General features: G+C 42.6%; 1 protein-coding gene across 10 annotated transcripts in view; it reads left to right on the plus strand.

Annotated features, from left to right (window-relative positions):
• The first annotated feature begins 897 nt into the window (after positions 1 to 897).
• Positions 898 to 24,922, plus strand: part of LOC118379795 (prominin-1-A-like) — a 149,288-nt gene continuing 125,263 nt past the window's right edge. For 7 of the 10 annotated variants that reach the window (XM_052511686.1, XM_052511690.1, XM_052511695.1 and 4 more), the window contains exon 1: positions 898 to 1,645. In XM_052511686.1, coding sequence (XP_052367646.1) covers positions 1,408 to 1,645 — 238 coding nt within the window. In that variant the 5' untranslated portion in view covers positions 898 to 1,407. The remainder of the gene's footprint in view (positions 1,646 to 24,922) is intronic. The other 3 variants (XM_035766810.2, XM_052511689.1, XM_052511703.1) reach the window with 1 other exon arrangement.

A 24,922-nucleotide genomic window follows, 5' to 3' on the forward strand; every position in this document is an offset into this window, starting at 1 on the left:
GGGCATTTTCTAAATTGAGTTAATCTACATATCATATGCAGCAGAGCACTGACAACATCTCCATATTTACCTGATGTGAAGAAAAAACATTTACTGTAGTTACACAACATTGACCCCCTGTATTTGCCTATTCAGGGACCACATTTGAAATAGAACACACAACCCTATTCAAAGGCTTTTTTCATTCACCTGATCTGGTTTGCTTCTCTCAGTGCGGATCTAATGAGTGTTGTGAATGCACTGAAGTATGGAGTCCTGTAGCCCTGATCAAAGCCCTGCCCACATGGAGCCTATCCAGAGGGGCCCTGCCGCGTTCTGGGACATCAACAAGGACCACATTGTGCATGGGGACGCTGGGTGTGAGTCTACCTGGGTTCTGCTCCACCAATCACAGTGCTTCTAGATCTGTGGGCTGTGGTGTCAAAGTATCTTGTGTCTACCCTCTAGGGGTGGGGAGGTGGGGGCAGGGTCAGAGTTTGGGAGGTCATTGAACACCTGTGATGTGGGGGCAGAGAGGTGGTGGGGAGGAGGAGGGGGGGGTCAAGACAATTTGGCATCTGTTTATCTGAAAGTGGACACTTTGGGTGTAGGTTAGGACATTGGTCCATGGGTAGGCTACATCATTGGTAGGCTATACAGTCAAAAATAGTCTATTCATATTTTTTAAATCTTAATACATATTCCATGGTTGTTGGAGATTATGCATTCATTTGGTGCAATTAAACTGTTCTACATTAAAAAAAAAAAGAGTATTAGGGTAACAAGCTAAAGGAATTAAAGATAGCCTACATCATACTAGGCTACATCTCAAAACAAATGAAAGGTCATGTTCCATCTTTTCAACGAGAATCTTCCAGTCCTCCTTCCCCCGACAGGCGGAGCGCTTCCCATTGGACCAACTGTTTCCCGGGGCTCCCACAGTCAGTAGACCGAATGCGCGCGCTTACACGCTATATGTGCTATTTGGCATCCTTGGGACGTCCCTTAACTGATTGAAGTTGACATTTAAAATGGTTAAGGCAATGGTTAGGGTTAGGTTATGGGTATGGTTTGGGTAAGGACGTCCAAAGGATCCCAGATAGCAGCAGGCAGCCAACCGTTCCAGCAGCTCTCCCGCACAGATGCGCGAGCCAACTTGTCAGTTGGTCTCATTTCGGAGGGGAACGGAGCGGTTCGATCCGAGCAGTATGAGGAACCACTGACGGTGGAAACGATGATAATCACGAAATCTTCCCCGGACAGAAGGATTTAACCTGCAGTCCCACTGCTCACCCCTTCCCGTTTTATTTCCACCTCTAGAGATACGGACCTAACGTTAGCGAAATTTCTGTACCATCTCCATTGTAGACTATCTCTCCCTTTGATCTTTTTTAACCCCGTACATTAAGGTTAGAGTGTCTTGACACGATGTGGAAAACCGGGCTCCTTCTCCTCTTTTGGGGACTATTAACATCCAGTGAACTCCAGCAAGAGGCAACGGAGCCGGAGCCCCGAAATCAACCACCGTCGGGAAAGTTGGATTTTGGCTATGTGCCCCAGGGAGTTTACAAAACCCTCGCCTATTACGAACCTGGAGTAATAGGGATACTGTTCCACATGGTGCACGCTTTTCTATACGTCGTGCAGCCCAACCCTTTCCCTGAAGGTAAGGCATCGATAGTGCAATGTTGTTTTGATGCCCATTGAGATGTCCCTTAAGATTTCGTAATAGCGTTTCCTCGTTTAGCGTCAACACTGTCATGTGTCGTTTGTAGTTTGGCAATGGCAAAATAAACTATTCTGTATGAGATTTTCAAATCATGCTACGAAACACTTCATGTATTTGGCTGCTGTGAATATGTCACTAGTTTATGCAAAACATGCCCATCAAATCCTGAACACGGTCTTTATTTGCATAATATTTATCTTGTGCCTTAAATTCATTCATGCATGTGCAGTATGTGTCCACAACAGACAGTCTACTTGAAGGCAGTATATTGTCTATAGTGTACTGCCCAGAGCCTGTGTCAACATAATTAAAATGTTACTGACCTCTTGCTGACTGTGTGCATCATGTGGTCACTGGTCATTACATAGTTTGAGCACCCAATGCACCAGAAAACGCAATAAAATAGGTTGGGAGGTGGACAATTTGTCAAATTAAATTTGAATGCATTAGGACTAACTTTCCATATACTCAAATAAGATGTCTTTAAAGTGAGTATTGGGTGGTCACTTGAATAGAGGGGTTAGTAGACAAGACTACCCCATATCTGTTTTCATAATCAATTGGTAAATCTGGAGGTTAGGAGTGGCTCCCTGTATCACAGATTTAATTAGGTAATCCCATAATCTGGAATGCCATATGTTGCTGTGCTTTTAGTTTACAGGATTGTCAGTCACTAATTGATATAGCTCAAACTCACTTACTCAATAGAATAAATGTTGCATTTGTTCATTGGATGTAATTGAACTTTTGGGTTCTATTACACATCTCAAATGAGTGTATTAGTCGTTTACACAGATTTGCAGGTGCAGTGAAATTCTTGTTTCTAGCTCCAACAGTGCAGTAATACCTAGAAATCTTTAAGGAAAGTTGAAATCCCATGTTAGAGATAATGAGGTTTGCAATGTAAAATCTGGCTTCTTCTGGACAGTGCATTAAAAAGGTTCTATGAATGTTAAATTGAACACCCAAATTAATTATATGACCATGAATTAGACTGTGTGCGTGACCAATTAGCTTAATATATTTTAGACATCCAGATATATTAATATAGGGGGTTCCATCATTTTTTCAAATTCATCTTATGTTTAACTTTTTTTAAATTCTGGGAAACCGAATTGCCTCGACTGTATAGCCACGTGTTCATCAATTTAATTGGGACAATATAATGCACGCATGGAGATTTAGTATGATAATCCAGCAATCTGTCAGGCCTATTTTGATTAGAGGGGACAGGCTGTTATGGAAAAACCCTGTGGGACTTTCAGGGCTACACAGTGTACCTGCCCCTATGCTTCCCTGTAACACTGTTGTGACTTCCATAAAACATCAAACTTAGTGTGACATTGTGCAATTTTCAGAGAGAAATGTATTGGACCAAAACAGATTTCTTAATGCCATATAAAATCTATTGTACCCCTGTTTTCCTCTATTCATTTCTTGGAGGTGCGCCAGGGCTCCGAAATCAACAATCAGGGCTGTAAACTTCCAAAATATCCTATTCGAAGGCCAAATATCCCATTTGAAGGCCAAATAGTTCAGGTGGGAGCCAACAGAAACTACTGGTAACTACCCACCAAGTCTTAGTAATGGCAAAGGTGTGGTTAGGGCTTGTCCTCCTCCCTAGCACATTAGAGTAAACCCTAATATCTGTGACAGTCTTCTCTTGGTTACTATCACGTTTTTAGATAAGACCCAGATGCAGACAGTGTCGAAGAAACAAACATTTATATCTAAAACGGGCAGGCAAACGACAGGTCAAAGGCAGGCAGGGGTCAATAATCCAGAGAGGGTGCAAGGGGTCCAAAACGGCCGGCAGTCTCAGGGTCAGGCAAGGCAGGGGTCAATAATCCAGAGAGGGTGCAAGGGGTCCAAAACGGCAGGCAGTCTCAGGGTCAGGCCAGGCAGGGGTCAATAATCCAGAGAGGGTGCAAGGGGTCCAAAACGGCAGGCAGTCTCAGGGTCAGGCCAGGCAGGGGTCAATAATCCAGAGAGGGTGCAAGGGGTCCAAAATGGCAGGCAGTCTCAGGGTCAGGCCAGGCAGGGGTCAATAATCCAGAGAGGGTGCAAGGGGTCCAAAACGGCAGGCAGTCTCAGGGTCAGACCAGGCAGGGGTCAATAATCCAGAGATCAAGGGGTAATCCAGAGAGGCAGGGGTCAATAATCCAGAGAGGGTGCAAGGGGTCCAAAAGTCTCAGGCAGGCAGTCTCAGGGTCAGGGGTCCAGGCAGGGGTCAATAATCCAGAGAGGGTGCAAGGGGTCCAAAATGGCAGGCAGTCTCAGGGTCAGGCCAGGCAGGGGTCAATAATCCAGAGAGGGTGCAAGGGGTCCAAAACGGCAGGCAGTCTCAGGGTCAGGCCAGGCAGGGGTCAATAATCCAGAGATGGTGCAAGGGGTCCAAAACGGCAGGCAGTCTCAGGGTCAGACCAGGCAGGGGTCAATAATCCAGAGAGGGTGCAAGGGGTCCAAAACGGCAGGCAGTCTCAGGGTCAGGCCAGGCAGGGGTCAATAATCCAGAGAGGGTGCAAGGGGTCCAAAATGGCAGGCAGTCTCAGGGTCAGGCCAGGCAGGGGTCAATAATCCAGAGAGGGTGCAAGGGGTCCAAAAGGCAGGCAGTCTCAGGGTCAGGCCAGGTAGGGGTCAATAATCCAGAGAGGGTGCAAGGGGTCCAAAACGGCAGGCAGTCTCAGGGTCAGGCCAGGTAGGGGTCAATAATCCAGTAAGGTACAGAACGGCAGGCAGATTCAGGGAAGGCAGAAAGGTCAAAACCGGGAAGGACTAGAAAACAGGGGCAAGAAACAGGCAGAAGCAGGGGAACAAAACACTGGTAAATTTCCTGAACAAAATGAACTGGCAACAGACCAACAGAGAACACATGTATAAATACACAGGGGATAATGGGGAATATGGGCAACACCTGGAGTGGGGTGGAGACAAGCACAAAGACAGGTGAAACAGATCAGGGTATGACAGTTACACAGTACGGCAGGTAGTCTAGCGGTTAGAGTGTTGGGCCAGTAACTGAAAGGTTTCTGGTTCGAATACCCGAGCCGACAAGGTGAAAAACTGTGCCCTTGAGCAAGGCACTTAGCCCTAATTTGCTCCAGGGGCGCCGTACTGCTGTGGCTGACCCTGTAAAACAAAACATTTCACTGCACTTATCCGGTGTACAGTATGTGACAATAAAAATAAAAAAGTATTTTTTTCCCATCACCAGCTGATGCTGTGACAACTGCAAGAGACGATAAGGTTGAATTTCCAAAACATCCATCATTTTGTTAGGATTTATAGAATTGCCTACATCAAATTGCTAAACTGCAAGATGTTATTATTCAGTTGTTAATGACAGCTTTTCTTTACTGCCCGCCAACCTGTAAGAGCTGTTATTAGCAATATAGCAACAGTTGTCAAGTTGTCTATCACTCCCACCCACTCATGCAACCAAGCGCTAGGCTATCTGACACATGGCCAAACACATGCACATCACCCACACATAGTCACACAGCAATAGAACCTGTAAAGCAAATGACTAATTTATGTTGTTCATCCATTTGCTGTTGTTTCAAACCATTTGACTTATGGTAATAGTACTGTTATGTAACATAAGTCACCCTACACTTGAGACTAGATTTTTTTATGCAGTTCCTGCTGTCACCCCGAATCTGTTGGTGTGAGGCTAGAGGGATTATAATAACTACAGCCATGCAAATTCCAGTTGAAAAGTGCTCTGTGACAAATAGAACGTTTTCTCATCAACGGCTCAATTCGCCACATCTGCTTGCAATACCCTCTCCCCAAAGTAGCTATGACAGGTGTAATATTGACTCCATGGACACAGCGCTTCGGCGAGAAACAGGCATTAGTTAAGGCTAGGGAACAGTTGCCAGGGAAACACACACACTGCCAGGCATGGTAGCCAATGTATTTTTGATTTCCTTATTTTTGCCCTGCATATGAAGTGTGAACTGAGACAGAGTTTGGAGGCAATTATTGCATTTTAGCGGTTTTAGCAAACCATATTTCCACTGTGCTGGAGGTGCTTCGCTGAGAGAAGCAGCACCTTTCAATCCCAGTATTGAGTGTCTCTATACATTGTTTCCGTTGACATGATGGATTTTTGGTTTCATCCATGGAAGGAGAAAGTGTTACATATCAGTAGCCCCTGGCCTTACGGCATACTAGGGAAGAGGAGCCTGGTATTTAAACCATAACAGATAATGGGTTTAAACACTAATATCCTCTTTAGCTCTCTTGGTAGAGGCCTAGGTGATAGCAGGGCCTAATCCTACTTCACACATGATACGCTACACTACAAACAGTATGTCATGCTTCTGCAGTGCACTGTGTCTGAAATGGCAGTTATGTTTTTGTGAATGTGAACGGCAGCTGTGGGATGATGGGGAATTTAGAGGGGCAGAGATTGGTCACAGATGGCGTTGTAAATGGGCATCATCTGTGGTTTTCTCCTCACAAAGATCCCCTCCCTTGGCTCTGCCGGATCCTCTCAGGACATCATGGTTGGGTCTGAATGGCCCTGCTACAGTGCGTACTGTTTACTAAGTGTACTAACAGTATTCTATAAGACACTGTTGAGTGAGACGTAGCCTATGCAGGAAGCTACATATATAAGCCTATGACTCATCCATCCATATGGAGCTGGAGCATGCATCTTTGTCCGCCACTATTTTCTCTTTATTTACTGACTGAAAACAACATGCCCCCTTTTCCCAGTTGCATTGCATTGTGGGTATGAAATGGCGATTTATAGCGTACTTCCTGAGTACTGTACATCAAAGTCCTACTATGGTATGTCTATGTCAGTCTGTTGCTCTTCACATTCAGATAACGCTCCTTTGTGAGTGGGTTGCATTCAAAACATCTGTCACTTGCATATCACCCCATTACATGTAGGAATATCTGTATATATGGCTCTGCTTACTGTTACTGTAACAGGAAGTCAAGATGTGAGTGGGCTGGATGTATGGAGCTGTTTGTCTGGTGTGCCTGTCACGAACAGTCATGTCACTTTGGTGACTGTGGTGCCCGTGGTGTGGTAATGCTCCAAGACAGCCATGGGCATAGCCTAACATAATGCCAGCTGAACGCCTGTGGCAACGTGCCACTCTGTCACATAGCTTAGTAGGCCTATGTATTCTCCTGCACCCTATTGAGTCATTTCATGTATATGTTTTATGATTTACATGATGCTTTGTTTACAGACTTAATGTACTTTTATGCCATCTGAAGTAGTCTATAAGGCCACGTCTTGAAACAGGCTGACAAAGAGTATTAAGTGACTAACGTGGACATTCTGTCCATTGGGCTCAAACTGTGCATATTATGTAATATGAGCACAAATAGATCTCCATTATTCTGACATTGTCTGTCATTCAGAGCCTATCATTATGTGCAGTTAGTGTTTCAGTCCAGCTATTGCCACTCCATTGTGTAGGAGCAGGTATGCCTACATCGTTGATATCAAAATAACACAATAGTTTTCACTGTGGTCCTGATATACTGCCAAACCAATTGACTAAATAACTTCAAGAAGATAATGATAGATAATCATAGAATCGGATAGTGTGAGGAAACTAGTCATTCACACACCAACAAAGGCTGGGACAGGTGCTTGGAGTTATTACTTTCCTTTTGGATGACTTAGGCCTAAATCTGGTCAAGTTGATTTGTGACTACTTTGGCTTGTCTTCCCACACTGTATTTAAAGTCAACTCAATACTAAAGGTGCTCTGGATGGGACACAACTGGAACAGCTATTATAAATGGTGACCCATTAAATTGAGTCTACTTCTTTTGAGCTGTTAGTGTTCATTTTTTGTTTTTATGTGTGTACAGCAGAGAGGGCATTTATTTGTAATGGAGTATCAAACATAAATTGATTGAAATCAGGACATGGAGTCACGGACCATCACAAATAGCCAAGCAGGAGTTATTTTCTTCCTACTGTACAAAGCAAATGTGACTCACCACCTGGATTCGGTCTTATGTAGCAAAATTTGAATTTCTGTTTTTTACATTGGATAAAAGTAGAAACTCAGAGCTACAAAATTGTATATCATGCACTGTATTTGAGGAACAATGGGAAAGCAATTCTGCTTTGAAAGTTTATAAACTTGTGAACTCACTTTTGAGAAAATGACATTTTAGTGTTTCGGTGAGAGGGCTCCTGTTTGTCTACACCCATTCAGCTTCATTCACACTCTTTTAAGCTTTAGCCCCACCCATCTCCTTGCGTTCAGAGTGCACACTTGACGCTCTGGCCGATGATTTGTTTACCTCTGGATAACATGTAAACAGCCTAACCAGCTCGGCTGGCAACAATTGCATTATGCTTTTTTGCCGATGTTTACTGACACCGGCCATATTCAACAGGTGTTGTACACTTAAGCTTAAGACATGTAGCTAGCTACCTAGGTAAACAATTAACCTATCTAGGTAAACAACATGTAAGATCACACACATCACGTCACGCCACCTAGCGTTAGCTAGGGAGCCAGCCAGCTGACAGTACACTTTAGCTTGAAATGAAACCACTTTCTGTCAAAATTAGAAACGTGAAATATCTGAAAATGTAACTATCTAGACTATTTAGCCCGTTTACATCATCATGCATGGTGGACGCGTCTCCCTGTCACGGATCCATGCCACAACTGCCCTTAGTTTGAAGACGTAATCCAGAAACAGGTGTTTTCCCATCTCTTTAGCTATCATACTATAATTCCACTGATTTCAAAACTTGATCCTCCAGAGAGCGGAGAGAACACTTATGCAGCTACATTAAAAAAAGCAGCGTTCACCTTGGTTACCAACACAGACTGACCAGCTCAAATAGACAAAAGCCCTCTATATGGTAGACCAATCCAAAATCATCTCTCGGCATGTCCAGCCCACTCATCTCAGCCAATCATGGCTATTGGGAAGGTTGTTTCTTTTTTATGTGACTTATCCAACAAGGCTTATAATTTAACAATTGTATTTGTATTTACAGATGGAATGCATGTTTGTTATTAAGGCACATGAAAGTTCACATGTTCAAGAAGTCATTTCTGGACAAAAATGGATTTTGATAAAACATATTTTTTTATGTTCAAACTGCTCTCCTGTGAAGTCGTGACTTGCGACATATGCCTAGTTTCCTGAATCGGGTCACAAATGCCAAAACCCCCACCATCGCTCTTTCCTTTAGTGCCACCATGGGGCTGCAGGTAACCTAGTGGTTAGAGCTTTGGACTAGCAACTGAAAAGTTGCAAGATCAAATCCCCGCGCTGACAAGGTAAACATCTGTCGTTCTGCCTCTGAACAAGGCAGTGTTCCTAGGCCGTCATTGAAAATAAGAATTTGTTCTTAACTGACTTGCCTAGTTTAATAAATAGCTACCAAGCGACTGGTTTGTGTTTTAGGCTATCCTATAAGCATTAGGCCTATTCTGCCAGGCTTTTTATCTATGTCTTGAGGCCAGCAAAAATATAGCATATATGCATATGCATGATTTACAATATTGCCACAAAAATAAACTCTCACTCCGCCCATTCAAATGCAATGACACTCAAAGATCAGATGGAGGTTGAGTAAACCGCCTCCTCACTTTCAGAAATAACATTGGAATCAAAATCCACTCCTTTTTGCAGACACAATTCATTGGCACGGTTCTCCACTTTTCAATGCAGTTTGAAGGCAGAACACTTCTCTTCCATGCAGTTTATAACTAACTAGGCCTACACATGAATTTCTCCTGGACTTTAAGCCAACGCTGGAGAATCCAAGATGAAGTCTGAGGTACAGGCTCATGTCCCTCCCCTTGTGACGGTTGTATTTGAACCATCCAGAAAAAAAGCTTTGCATAGTGTTCCACATCAGTGTGGTATTAAAGAATAGAAGACGGAACCCCTGCAGGTACTCGGTTCCCCCAAGGGGAAGGCAGCCAAAATGCTAGTACTGAATGACATGCTTATTTTTAGTGGAGCTACTTTCTTTCACACAAGCCTTGGATGGGATTTGGTCCAAGATGCAAGACAAAGCTGAACTCGGTGAGTGCCCAGTGCTGAAAGACTCCTAATTGCCCCCACAATATGTGTTACGTAAAACCTTTTTCTCTGTAAAGTGAATGACCATTCAATTTGCCAGAAAATCTGCATGTAGGGGGATGCTCTTCAACAGGAGTGGCACAAATTGATTCAAGTACATAAAAAAAGGTATTTCCTGAAATTCTGATCCAAGAGGCAAGCTGTATCTCATTAATTGTATCTTGCCATACCAAATGCCAGGTTGGCATAATAGCAACATGAGAATGGAACAGATGATAAGAGATATGGCATTAAGATGGCCTGGGACTTTGAGGCTTTCAGGTAATGCTATAATGACACCAGCGCTTCAATCTGCATAAATTCAATCTGCCAAAGAGTTTAGAAATGGAGTGTGATGGAAAGACCGAGAGAGAACCACACATAAAAAACACAGTAAAAAGGCAGGAAATCCGCATAATAATAAGAAGTGAAACAGTCAAAGAACCAGACAGGAAAATAAACATAGCAGTGGTTTTATAATAATAATAATAATATATGCCATTTAGCAGACGCTTTTATCCAAAGCGACTTACAGTCATGTGTGCATACATTCTACGTATGGGTGGTCCCGGGAATCAAACCCACTACCCTGGCGTTACAAGCGCCATGCTCTACCAACTGAGCTACAGAAGGACCATAGAGTAGCCAGCCAAATAGAAAAAGTACCCAGCCAGGTGCCCCTGGAGGATTCAAAATGTTTTACTGAAGGAGCTCTATTTTGGCGGCCTCTGGTACGTTCTAATGTCTTGATTTCATCTGGAATACATAGCAAAATGATTGAATACTTTATTGCGTTTGCTTCCCAGATTTGAAAAATGTGTTGCGGTATTGTGTAGAAAGACATGACTTTCCAATTTAAATGATTGAAAATGTATCAAATCAGTGTATTGTTAGTTGTTCTGGATATCATCTAGGCCTATGTGACCAGACTAAGAGAAGATTTAAACCATCTTCTCTTGATATTAGTCTTATTTGCAGTTTTACTGCAAGATATGAATTGCCACAATGATGTTTGTTCTTCAAATTATGTAAAAACAGACCAAATTAAGTAAATAGCCCACATTATCTTGAAAAATACATTTAAAGGTTTAATAATAAAATGGCTATATCAGTCTTAAGTATTATATCGTTCAGATTTGACATAAATTATTAATAAAATATCTTTCGGTAGGTCATTATTTTTGCCTGATTTTTTTATTTTTTCCCCCCCAAATTCCGTTTTCTCCATTGAGTTTTTCCAGGTTTCCTTTTTAAAATTATTTTTAGGTTTTCAGTCTCAAAATCACACTTTTTGATTTAAAAAAACAAAAACAAAATTGGATGCTCTAAATCTAAGTCCACAACAGTGCTTAAACCTCATCAGAAGACCACGTTTAGGGACTCTCTCACCGATGTGATTCGTTAGGCTACACTGGCTGATGAGACCAGAGTCACTCACTTGAAGAGAAGCAGCGAAAGAAGAAGAGTGACAAAGAATGAAATAGATAGCGTGTTGGAGAGAGAAATAGAGAGAGCTGACACATCATGAAGAGACTGTTGAGGCTATGTCTTGCTCGGGCACGTCATATGGATCAGGCCTTGGAAGCTGAGCAGGCGAGCATGCCGCTCTTCTGGTGAATGGATAGCATGCCATGTATCCTCTCCGTCGTTTAGTTCTGCTTCATGGGCGGGCGCAACCGTGCCTACTGGGAGCTGGCACTGGGGACATGGTGAGTTGTAATTGCAGATGTGCTACATTAAGGGTCAGTCTGCCAAAGCCAGAGATGACTACTCGGACTACCCACTCTGCATGGCATCAGCTTCAGTGCCACTCATGCTGTTTTAGACTATGTTTTTAGCCTTACTACATTTGAGAGAGAGCAAAGTTAAATTGATCACAGACGGACTGTTTCACAATTCAGGGGCGAGGTTAAGAGCATGTCACAATGCAGGGACAAGGTTAAGAGCATGTCACAATACAGGGACAAGGTTAAGAGCATGTCACAGTGCAGGGGTGAGGTTAAGAGCATGTCACAGTGCAGGGACGAGGTTAAGAGCATGTCACAATGCAGGGACAAGGTTAAGAGCATGTCACAATACAGGGACAAGGTTAAGAGCATGTCACAATGCAGGGGCGAGGTTAAGAGCATGTCACAGTGCAGGGGCAAGGTTAAGAGCATGTCACAATGCAGGGGTGAGGTTAAGAGCATGTCACAGTGCAGGGGCAAGGTTAAGAGCATGTCACAATGCAGGGACAAGGTTAAGAGCATGTCACAGTGCAGGGGCGAGGTTAAGAGCATGTCACAATGCAGGGGTGAGGTTAAGAGCATGTCACAGTGCAGGGGCGAGGTTAAGAGCATGTCACAATGCAGGGGTGAGGTTAAGAGCATGTCACAGTGCAGGGGCAAGGTTAAGAGCATGTCACAATGCAGGGGTGAGGTTAAAAGCATGTCACAGTGCAGGGGCAAGGTTAAGAGCATGTCACAATGCAGGGACAAGGTTAAGAGCATGTCACAGTGCAGGGACAAGGTTAAGAGCATGTCACAATGCAGGGGTGAGGTTAAGAGCATGTCACAATGCAGGGGCAAGGTTAAGAGCATGTCACAATGCAGGGACAAGGTTAAGAGCATGTCACAATGCAGGGACAAGGTTAAGAGCATGTCACAATGCAGGGACAAGGTTAAGAGCATGTCACAATGCAGGGACAAGGTTAAGAGCATGTCACAATGCAGGGACAAGGTGAAGAGCATGTCACAATGCAGGGGCGAGGTTAAGAGCATGTCACAGTGCAGGGACAAGGTTAAGAGCATGTCACAATGCAGGGACAAGGTTAAGAGCATGTCACAATGCAGGGACAAGGTGAAGAGCATGTCACAATGCAGGGGCGAGGTTAAGAGCATGTCACAGTGCAGGGGCAAGGTTAAGAGCATGTCACAATGCAGGGACAAGGTTAAGAGCATGTCACAATGCAGGGACAAGGTGAAGAGCATGTCACAATGCAGGGGCGAGGTTAAGAGCATGTCACAGTGCAGGGGCAAGGTTAAGAGCATGTCACAGTGCAGGGGCGAGGTTAAGAGCATGACATTTAGCTCTTGAAGACAGGGATTGGTTGATGTCAGGGATATATCTTTCGAAAACCAATCTTAATGCTGATTGATTAAGGGCCCAGCCTAACTACCCTTAGCCCATCAAGGAGTTTTTCACACGGACACTGAGTGCAGTATTTCTCTGCATTTTTAGAATTTTTTTCCTGACATGAAATGTCAAATAATCTGGAAGGTTTGCCTATTGATGGGACCACAAGTAAGGTACACTTTAAATCAGATGGCAGACAGAAAATTGCCCCTGTGCCGCATGTTTAAGACCTGTGCTCCTGACAGCAAGCAACACATGATGACACAGCTCTGTCTGTCTTATTGGCAGAGTTGGGTATATTTTGCTTGCCTCTGATCAATAGGCCCCCACCATCTGTAGTTAGAGTTGACTGTCCGTCATTGTCGCCATGACACTGGTGTTAGCTCCTGAAAAATTATTGCTCAGTTTGTGGTGTGCAGCATTGCGGTAGCACATATTACTAGCAGCATTTTATCCAAAGACTGTTATACTAGCTGTCTAGTCTGTGTTTATAAATGGGCAATGAGCATGAAACACAATCATATAAGAACTGGCAACTCATTCAGAGAAATAAGGTAGGCCACTTGATTTCAACACCTGAACAAAGTGGACAGGCTAGCATGCTATTCAAACAGTTAGAGATAGACAAAATGGTGTGTTCATAACAATTCAACTGTCATCTAGCAAATAGATCCTCTAAAGATTAGCTGGATACTCACTAGCACGTGGGATTGTGTTGACAGATTGTTTATGAGATGTGTTCATTCTGTAGCTCAGTTGGTAGAGCATGGCGCTTGTAACGCCAGGGTAGTGGGTTCAATTCCCGGGACCACCCATACGTAGAATGTATGCACACATGACTGTAAGTCGCTTTGGATAAAAGCGTCTGCTAAATGGCATATATTATTATTATTATTATTTTCTATAATGCCTGCTAGAAGAAGTTAGTCATTATTAGTGAATGTGCATTATGCATGGTTCAGGTTAAATTTGTAACAAAAATGTCATTTTAATAGACAGACATGAAAGCCAGATCAGTTAACTCTAATGCAAAAAAAACAGGTTTTGATCAAATCATTAATTATTAGTGGGTCTTATGGTTGTGGAAGGCTTATTTAGCCTAAGTACACTGCTCAAAAAAATAAAGGGAACACTTAAACAACACAATGTAACTCCAAGTCAATCACACTTCTGTGAAATCAAACTGTCCACTTAGGAAGCAACACTGATTGACAATAAATGTCACATGTTGTGCAAATGGAATAGACAACAGGTGGAAATTATAGGCAATTAGCAAGACACCCCCAATAAAGGAGTGGTTCTGCAGGTGGTGACCACAGACCACTTCTCAGTTCCTATGCTTCCTGGCTGATGTTTTGGTCACTTTTGAATGCTGACGGTTCTTTCACTCTAGTGGTAGCATGAGTCTACAACCCACACAAGTGGCTCAGGTATTGCAGCTCATCCAGGATGGGACATCAATGCGAGCTGTGGCAAGAAGGTTTGATGTGTCTGTCGGCGTAGTGTCCAGAGCATGGAGGCGCTACCAGGAGACAGGCCAAATCAAATCAAATCACATTTTATTTGTCACATACACATGATTAGCAGATGTTAATGCGAGTGTAGCGAAATGCTTGTGCTTCTAGTTCCGACAATGCAGTGATAACCAACAAGTAATCTAACTAACAATTCCAAAACTACTGTCTTATACACAGTGTAAGGGGATAAAGAATATGTACATAAGGATATATGAATGAGTGATGGTACAGAGCAGCATACAGTAGATGGTATCGAGTACAGTATATACATATGAGATGAGTATGTAGACAAAGTAAACAAAGTGGCATAGTTAAAGTGGCTAGTGATACATGTATTACATAAGGATGCAGTCGATGATGTTGAGTACAGTATATACGTATGCATATGAGATTAATAGTGTAGGGTAAGTAACATTATATAAGGTAGCATTGTTTAGTGGCTAGTGATATACATTAGTAGACGTGGAGGAGGCCGTAGGAGGGCAACAACCCAGCAGCAGGACCGCTACCTCCGCCTTTGGCAAGGAGGAGCAGGAGGAGCACCGCCAGAGCCCTGCAAAATGACCTCCAGCAGGCCACAAATGTGCATGTGTCTGCTCAAATGGTGAGAAACAGACTCCATGAGGGTGGTATGAGGGCCCGACGTCCACACGTGGGGGTTGTGCTTACAGCCCAACACCGTGCAGGACTTTTGGCATTTGCCAGAGAACACCAAGATTGGCAAATTCGCCACTGGCGCCCTGTGCTCTTCACAGATGAAAGCAGGTTCACACTGAGCACATGTGACAGAGTCTGGAGACGCCGTGGAGAACGTTCTGCTGCCTGCAACATCCTCCAGCATGACCGGTTTGGCGGTGGGTCAGTCATGGTGTGGGGTGGCATTTCTTTGGGGGACCGCACAGCCCTCCATGTGCTTGCCAGAGGTAGGCTGACTGCCATTAGGTACCGAGATGAGATCCTCAGACCCCTTGTGAGACCATATGCTGGTGTGGTTGGCCCTGGGTTCCTACTAATGCAAGACAATGCTAGACCTCATGTGGCTGGAGTGTGTCAGCAGTTCCTGCAAGAGGAAGGCATTGATGCTCTCCTCTAGAGCACATCTGGGACATCATGTCTGTTTTGAGTGTGACTCCAAATCCAATTTTTGTGTGATTTTGTTGTCAGCACATTCAACTATGTAAAGAAAAAGTCTTTAATAAGAATATGTCATTCATTCAGATCTAGGATGTGTTATTTTAGTGTTCCCTGTATTTTTTTGAGCAGTGTATAATTTCGTAAAACCTGAAATCATTAGATTATTGCTGACTGTTTGAAATGCAGTGTACTTGACCTTTAATTGTACAACAAACATATCGCCCAGCCCTAATGGAAATCCTAAAAAATAGGCTAAACTTGGAATGTGTGATGCTCCAAATCTTGCAGTAGGCCCAGGCCTAACCCTTTAACTGTACTGTAATGTGGGTCCAATCCCGACAGAACCATGTGTGGTCGTGTAGTGTAACAAAGAGCTTTCATGTTAGTTTGACAAATGTGATGGTCTTTCATCCAGTTCTGTATCACATCTTATGTCTGCATCCATTAAATGAAAGCGTTCCACATTGCCATGTGTAAACACATCTCTGTGCTTTAACTCGATTGCTCTGCCTTTTAATTGCATATTACTGAATTATGTTATAATGCCATAACAATGCTGTAGTTGAAAGAACAATTCCAATTTTTATTTTTATTTTGTAATTTTTTATTTCACCTTTATTTAACCAGGTAGGCTAGTTGAGAACAAGTTCTCATTTGCAACTGCGACCTGGCCAAGATAAAGCATAGCAGTGTGAACAGACAACACAGAGTTACACATGGAGTAAACAATTAACAAGTCAATAACACAGTAGAAAAAAAAGGGGAGTCTATATACATTGTGTGCAAAAGGCATGAGGAGGTAGGCGAATAATTACAATTTTGCAGATTAACACTGGAGTGATAAATGATCAGATGGTCATGTACAGGTAGAAATATTGGTGTGCAAAAGAGCAGAAAAGTAAATAAATAAAAACTGTGGGGATGAGGTAGGTGAAAATGGGTGGGCTATTTACCAATAGACTATGTACAGCTGCAGCGATCGGTTAGCTGCTCAGATAGCTGATGTTTGAAGTTGGTGAGGGAGATAAAAGTCTCCAACTTCAGCGATTTTTGCAATTCGTTCCAGTCACAGGCAGCAGAGTACTGGGACGAAAGGTGGCCAAATGAGGTGTTGGCTTTAGGGATGATCAGTGAGATACACCTGCTGGAGAGCGTGCTACAGATGGGTGTTGCCATCGTGACCAGTGAACTGAGATAAGGCGGAGCTTTACCTAGCATGGACTTGTAGATGACCTGGAGCCAGTGGGTCTGGCGACGAATATGCAGCGAGGGCCAGCCGACTAGAGCATACAAGTCGCAGTGGTGGGTGGTATAAGGTATAATAATTACATGGAAATCTTAAAATCCCAGACTTCCTTTTGGTTTTACTTAAGTGCTTTTTGAGTGAATCATGTAGCAAACCAAGCAGGAGGTCATATCCCCACAAAAAAAAACTAGACTGAAACCATTCCTCTTTTCCTCCTAAAATGAACTCTACCATCAAGCTCTGTTCTCTGTGGCCTGTTACCCTTCCTTCCACCCACCACAGTTGATCATAATGATTATTCTTAATAAGGATATAAAGAAGGAGTAATTATGAAAATGTTGTCTATGACACTGCCTCTGGGGGGAACACTCAAATCAATGGAGTGGAGAAAATATGAAGGAAAACATTTCCTTGATCACCAAAGCCCCAACAAGATGCCATTTGATGAGCTATGTGGATGAAATGTGTCCCTAGGAGAAAGAAATGCAAAAGACCCAGCTTGGTTTACTGTTTCCTTCAGCAAGCTTGGGGGAAAATGGACAAAGGAGGAGAGGGGGAGGGAGGGAGAGAGAAAATACTTTAGTTATTGTATGCAAGAATGCATCTGCATGGTGAAGTCAGGCACACAGGATGTGCCTGACTTCAATCTTGCCTGTCTGTCACTGTGTGTTTTTCTCAACTCGTACATGTGTCCTATTTCTGTGTGTAGTCTCTCCAATGTTCTTTCAAACTGCACACGGTCATTATTCTGATGTGTTTATGTATACTGTACAATGCATACTGTACCACATGTACTGTAACATGCACACTGTAACATACATACTGTACCATACTGTACATACTGTAGCACATACTGTACCATACCTACTGTACCACACTGTACATACTGTAACATGCATACTGTACCATACTGTAACATACTGTAACAAATACTGTACCATACATACTGTAACACATTGTACCATACTGTAACATGCATACTGTACCATACATACTGTAACACATTGTACCATACTGTAACATGCATACTGTACCATACTGTACATACTGTAACAAATACTGTACCATACATACTGTAACACATTGTACCATACTGTAACATGCATACTGTACCATACATATTGTACGTGTTTGTTTGTGTATTTGATTACCTGAGTAATACTGTGTGTTGAGAGTCTTCACAGTAGTCACCCTTTGCCTTGATGACAGCTTTTATAGAGAGAATTATTTATTTAAGCTTTTATTTCTTTCATCACATTGCCAGTGGGTCAGACGTTTACATACACTCAATTAGTATTTGGTAGCATTGCCTTTAAATTGCTTAACTGGGGTCAAATGTTTTGGGTAGCCTTCCACAAGCTTCCCACAATAAATTGGGTGAATTTTGGCTCATTCCTCCTGACAGAGCTGGTGTAACTGAGTCAGGTTTGTAGGCTTCCTTGCTCGCACACGCTTTTTCAGTTCTGCCCACAAATTTTCTATACGATTGAGGTCAGGGCTTTGTGATGGCCACTCCAATACCTTGACTTTGTTATCCTTAAGCCATTTTGCCACAACTTTGAAAGTATGCTTGGGGTCATTGTCCATTTGGAAGAGCCATTTGCGATCAAGCTTTAACTTCCTGACGGATGTCTTGAGATGTTGCTTCAATATATCCACATAATTTTGTTTCCTCATGTTGCCATCTATTTTGTGAAGTGCACCAGTCCCTCCTGCAGCAAAGCACCCCCACAACATGATGCTGCCACCACTGTGCTTCACAGGTTGGGATGGTGTACGTTTGGCTTGCAAGCCTCCCCCTTTTCCCTCCAAACATAACGTTGGTCATTATGGCCAAGCCTATCAGAAGCTTCTAAAACCATGAGATCATTTTCTGGAATTTTCCAAGCTGTTTAAAGGCACAGTCAACTTAGTTTATGTAAACTTCTGACCCACTGGAATTGTGATATAGTGAATTATAAGTGAAATAATCTATCTGTAAACAATTGTTGAAAAAATTGCTTGTGTCATGCACGAAGTAGATGTCCTAACCGACTTGCCATAACTGTAGTTTGTTAACAAGAAATTTGTGAAGTGGTTGAAAAACGAGTTTTAATGACTCCAACCGAAGTGGATGTAAACTTCCGACTTCAACTGTAGGTAGGGAAAAAGTGACTCGGCAACATGATAGATTATAAACAGTAGCAGGAGCATATGTGGTGAGTCAAAAGAGTTAGTGCAAAAAGGGTCAATGCAGATAGTTAAATAGTTAGTCCGGGTAGATATTGGTTCTATCTATTTAGCAGTCTTGGGGGTAGAAGCTGTTCAGGGTCATGTTGGCTCCAGACCGCTTGCCGTGCGGTAGCAGAGAGAACAGTCTATGACATGGGTGGCTGGGTCCTTCCTCTGACATTGCCTGGTATGGAGGTCTTGGACGGCATGGAGCTTGGCCCCAGTCATCTACTGGGCCGTACACATTACCCTCTGTAGCGCCTTGTGGTCGGATGCCAAGCAGTTGCCATACCAAGCGGTGATGCAGCCAGTCAAGATGCTCTCAGTGGTGCAGCTGTTGAACCTTTTGCGGATCTGAGAGCCCATGTGTAATCTTTTCAGCCTTCTGAGGGGGAATAGGCGTTGTCGTGCCCTCTTCACAACTGTGTTGGTGGTGTGGACCATAATAATTCCTTAGTGATGTGGACACCGAGGTACTTGAAACTCTCGACCTGCTCCACTACATCCCTGTGGATGGGGGCGTGCTCAGCCCTGCATTTCCTGTAGTCCACGATCAGCTCCTTTGTCTTGCTGACGTTGAGGGAGAGGTTGTTGTCCTGGCAGGTCTCTGACCTCCTCCCTGTAGGTTGTCTCATTGTCGTTGGTGATCCGGCCTTCCACCATCGTGTCGTCTGCAAACTTAATGATGGTGTTGGAGTCGCGCGCGGCCAAGCAGTCGTGGGTGGACAGGGAGTACAGGAGGCCCCGTATTAAGGGTCAGCGTGGCGGATGTGTTGTTGCCTACCCTCACCACCTGGGGGAGGCCCGTCAGAAAGTCCAGGATCCATTTGCAGAAGGAGGTGTTTAATCCCCAATCCCATCCTTAGTTTATTGATGAGTTTGTAGGGCTCTATGGTGTTAAACACTGAACTGTAGTCAAGGAACATCATTCTCATGTAGGTGTTCCTTTTGTCCAGGTGGGAAAGGGCAGTGTGGAGTGCAATCTCTATTGCACTCCACACCTTGGGTTGTGCTTACTTCACTGAACTAGGCTCTGCTTGCTCACAAATAGCCTTGTTTGGGAGAACGCAGAAGTTTGTTAAAGCCATCTCTGTCCCAGAAAATCACATTGCATTCTACTCTACCATACAAGCAGGGAGGAGTTGAGCGAATTGAAGAGTGCCTTGGAAATGTAGGCCTATATCACAGATATGCAGTATACCATTTCCACCGGTAAGCCTGTTATATGGATGCCCCCCCCCCCTATACGGGGTAAGAAGGTTTAAGCTGGAGTAATATTAGAATATTGTCGGTGCGGCTGGCTTTTGTAGGCCGTTGATTCGTTTTTTTTTATTGTAACCCAAGGTCCCATCAGTTACAGTGCCTTCATGGGTAAATACGAGTGATGGGACTTGCCTTGACAGACTGTCTCTCTCCCTGTCTCATATGTGCTCTTTCTTTCTTTCTTTTTCTTTTATTTTCTTTTCTCTCTCTGACAGACACACAATATGTCCCTCTCTCTCTCTTTCTCTTTCTCACACACATATACTATCCCTCTTTACGCTTCTCTGAGACATTGATGAAGCAAAGTACATTTTTCCCATCTGTGTGTGTTTCCTGTCTCCTCAATGATGCTCATCTGATTCTGAAAAATAAGTTTAATGCTTATGTCCAACGGTGGACCAGCTAGAGAATAGCAGGTTTTGGATATTCCCCTTATGTCAGTGGCCAACACATGGGTCTGGCATATTAGTCTTGAATTTGTTTTCAGTCTGCAGCACTAATACTCGGTTGAATAGGAATCACTTACATATAAACATTTGCACTACAAAAACTACCACAGAATGTGTTTCATTTTCGTTTTTGCCATTCTCATCATTATAAATTCACTGTAGGGAAATGCCCTCAAAATAAAACCCCTTGTGGAGTGGGAGGACATTTTTAACACATAAATGTATATGTATTTCTGTGAAATTGGCCATTCTAATTTCCCTTGAGTGCAGGTATTTCAGAGACAGTGTCACACAAGATCCTACAGCAGTCGTCATAATGATGAATATAATACTGTATGTCTATGTGGTGCCTTGCATCCCAAGATCACACAGCGCATCAGTACACGGTTCACTCATCTTATCTACACAGTTGGGTGATATTCAGTATCCATTTTGTGCAAGAACACTCCCCGTGGTTATTACAGTTCATTCAAATGAGAAAGACTGATTTTAAATGTGTGTTTACGTCATTCTGTGTGTATCACCAACCCAGGCTCCCTTCAGATTATCTTTCGAGATGATTCATGCGTTGCTGAATTGGGTACATGTTGTATTGTCTGCCCCAGTGCGTGGGCTTCGACGTTCACTCAAATAAATTAAAGCGCTGCGCTAATCGCTCTGTTTTACATGGACACCCAGGGGGCTGAGGCTGAGGATTAGCTTCACATTGGGGGTGTTTGGAGAGATGTGATCATAGTTTAGATGGTGTAGTCATTCTCTATTGGCATCAATTAGACAGTACCACTTTGAACAACCAACACATTTTAAGGTAAACCTAGGCCTAATAAAGGCGTCATAGACCCTGTAGGCCTTAAAGGGTGGTCTAGTGGTGCAGTACAGTATAAGATGAGTTCTTATGTGATGCCACTGAAACTTTGTAGCTCTGTGGAGACGCCATTTGGTGAAGTCTGGCAATGACAGACAGTGTATCATAATCCCACTCATGTATTTTCCTCTTAGGAAAGGGAACAGACTTGAACTTGAATTAGCCCAGGTAACTCAGCTAGCCCCTGAGGATGGCCCACTGGCTACTACATTCTTGCAGGGTCTGTTGCAGGCAGCATACCCTGTTTAACCCACCTCATGAATACAGTAGCATATATATATATATATATATATATATATATATATATACAGTTGAAGTCGGAAGTTTACATACAACGTAGCCAAATACATTTAAACTCAGTTTTTCACAATTGCTGACATTTAATCCTAGTAAAAATTCAGTTAAGATCACCACTTTATTTTAAGAATGAGAAATGTCAGAATAATAGTAGAGAGAATTTCTTATTTCTTTCATCACATTCCCAGTGGGTCAGAAGTGTACAGAGCTGGTGTAACTGAGTCAGGTTTGTAGGCCTCCTTGCTCGCACATGCTTTTTCAGTTCTGCCCACACATTTTCTATGGGATTGAGGTCAGGGCTTTGTGATGGCCACTCCAATATCTTGACTTTGTTGTCCTGAAGCCGTTTTGTCACAACTTTGGAAGTATGCTTGGGGTCATTGTCCATTTGGAAGACCAATTTGTGACCAAGCTTTAACTTCCTGACTGATATCTTGAGATGTTGCTTCAATATATCCACATAAGTTTGTTTCCTCATGTTGCCATCTATTTTGTGAAGTGCACCAGTCACTCCTGCAGCAAAGCACCCCCACGACATGATGCTGCCAACCCTGTGCTTCACGGTTGGGATGGTGTTCTTTGGCTTGCAAGCCTCCCCCTTTTTCCTCCAAACATATCAATGGTCATTATGCCAAAACAGTTCTATTTTTGTTTCATTAGACCAGAGAACATTTATCGAAAACGTACAATCTTTGTCCCCATGTGCAGTTGCAAACCGTAGTCTGGCTTTTTTATGGTGGTTTTGGAGTAGTGGCTTCTTCCTTGCTGAGCGGCCTTTTAGGTTGTGTCGATTTAGGACTCGTTTTACTGTGGATATAGATACTTTTGTACCTGTTTCCTCCAGCATCTTCACAAGGTCATTTGCTGTTGTTCTGGGATTGATTTGCACTTTTCGCACCAAATTACGTTGATCTGTAGGAGACAGAACGCATCTCCTTCATGAGCGGTATGACGGCTGCGTGGTCCCATGGTGTTTATACTTGCGCACTATTGTTTGTACAGATGAACGTGGTACCTTCAGATTTCTTTTGATTTTCCCATGGTGTCAAGCAAAGAGGCACTGACTTTGAAGGTAGGCCTTGAAATACATCCACAAGTACACCTCCAATTGACTCAGATTATATCAAGGCCATGACATAATTTTCTGGAATTTTCCAAGCTGTTTAAAGGCACAGTCAACTTAGTGTATGTAAACTTCTGACCCACTGGAATTGTGATACAGTTAATAAATAATCTTGTCTGTAAACAATTGTTGGGGAAATTACTTGTGTCATGCACAAAGTAGATGTCCTAACCGACTTGCCAAAACTATAGTTTGTTAACAAGAAAATTGTGGAGTTGTTGAAAAAATTAGTTTTAATGACTCCAACCTAAGTGTATGTAAACTTTCGACTTCAACTGTATATATATATATATATATATACATGCGTCATATTTACAATGATGGCCTACCTCAGCCAAACCCGGACAATGCTGGGCCAATTGTGCGCCGCCCTATGGGACTCCCAATCACGGCCCGATGTGATACAGCCTGTATTCGAACCAGGGACTGTAGTGACGCCTCTTGCATTGAGACGCAGTACCATAGTGCAGTGCTATAGGACCTCTTTATTTGTTTGAGCCTAAATTATTTCAACCAGTTGATGCTGCACACTGATCCTAAGCAGAACAAAGAAAGTATTAGACTTCGATTCTTAGGATATTCTCGGCTGTGCATTTTAAGGGGCTACCTCTGGGAAATCTCCCAATGAAATATTTATCAAAGTTTTCTTCTTTATCTCCAAGGCTAATATCATCTGAGAATGGGATTTGCTGCGGTCAAATCTGTCTCTCACTTACTCAGGCTATGAATGAATACATTACATACTGTGCTAACTGAATCCAAAACCAAATGAAACAAATATTTTTCAAATTGTTATACTACAGGCTACATATGATAATAGATATTATTATCACGCCTAAAAAATGTTTGTATTTTTTTTAAGGGGTGGATCAGCTTTAATATTGCGGATAGATTGTTGCTGCCATCAATGTAATTGTCTGCATAATTTCCAATCCCCCATATATTTTTGGGGTAAATATATATATATCCACATACATACACACATACCCATATATATGTATAAAAACATACATACATACAGTATATACACATTTTCTTTAGAATATACCTTTATTATTCCCCGCAAGCCCTACCACCCCTCCCCCAATTGGAGTAAACTAATAAACAATAACACTTAGGCTTCTTCCTTCAGTTTATACATCTTATTCACATTTTACAGACACAATCTATTTTACAATAGTTATATTTGTTTTTTTTTTAGTCCTTCCTCTTTTTCTAATGTCCATCCAGTTTGATTTCTATTTGTAACTGTGCTATTTCACAACATTTCTGAACGTATATACATTTTACAGACCCCGTATGATTGACATTGGTTATCTTGATGTTATTAGTCGCCCCCTTCAGCTCTATTCAACCCCTCCCATTTCTCTTAACCATCCATTTTGGATTTCTATTTGCCATATACTTTCCAACTGTGCTGTGATGCTTCTCAAATGTACTGAACATTTCTATTCTCATAGCTTCTCCAGATTGTAAATTAAAGATAAACATTTTTTTTTAAATTATTATTATTATCAAAGTTTTATATTTTATTTTATAGATATTATTGATTGATTGACCATGACTTTTCAGATCACCCAGTATTGCTATCTGCAGCGTTAGTTCTAGCTCAATGTTGCAATTCTTCAGCCATTCCTGGACCTGTGACCAAAAATGAGCTACATACTGTATGGACAGTACCAAAATAAATGATCTAAGGACTCTGCATCCTCGCAGCAAAATCTGCAGAGCTGGGAAGATTGTATCCCCCATATATATAACATTCTATTGGTTGCAAGAATTTTGTATAATAATTTAAATGGAAAAATTTGAAGTTTTGAATCCGCCGGTGTTTTGCGTGTCAATTAAATAAACTATGTGCCATGGAATCGGTACATTGAAAATCTCTTCCCAACTATTTTGCAATTTAAATGGCA

The sequence above is a fragment of the Oncorhynchus keta genome, chromosome 4 (genome assembly GCF_023373465.1).
Source record: "Oncorhynchus keta strain PuntledgeMale-10-30-2019 chromosome 4, Oket_V2, whole genome shotgun sequence".
Taxonomy (NCBI): domain Eukaryota; kingdom Metazoa; phylum Chordata; class Actinopteri; order Salmoniformes; family Salmonidae; genus Oncorhynchus; species Oncorhynchus keta.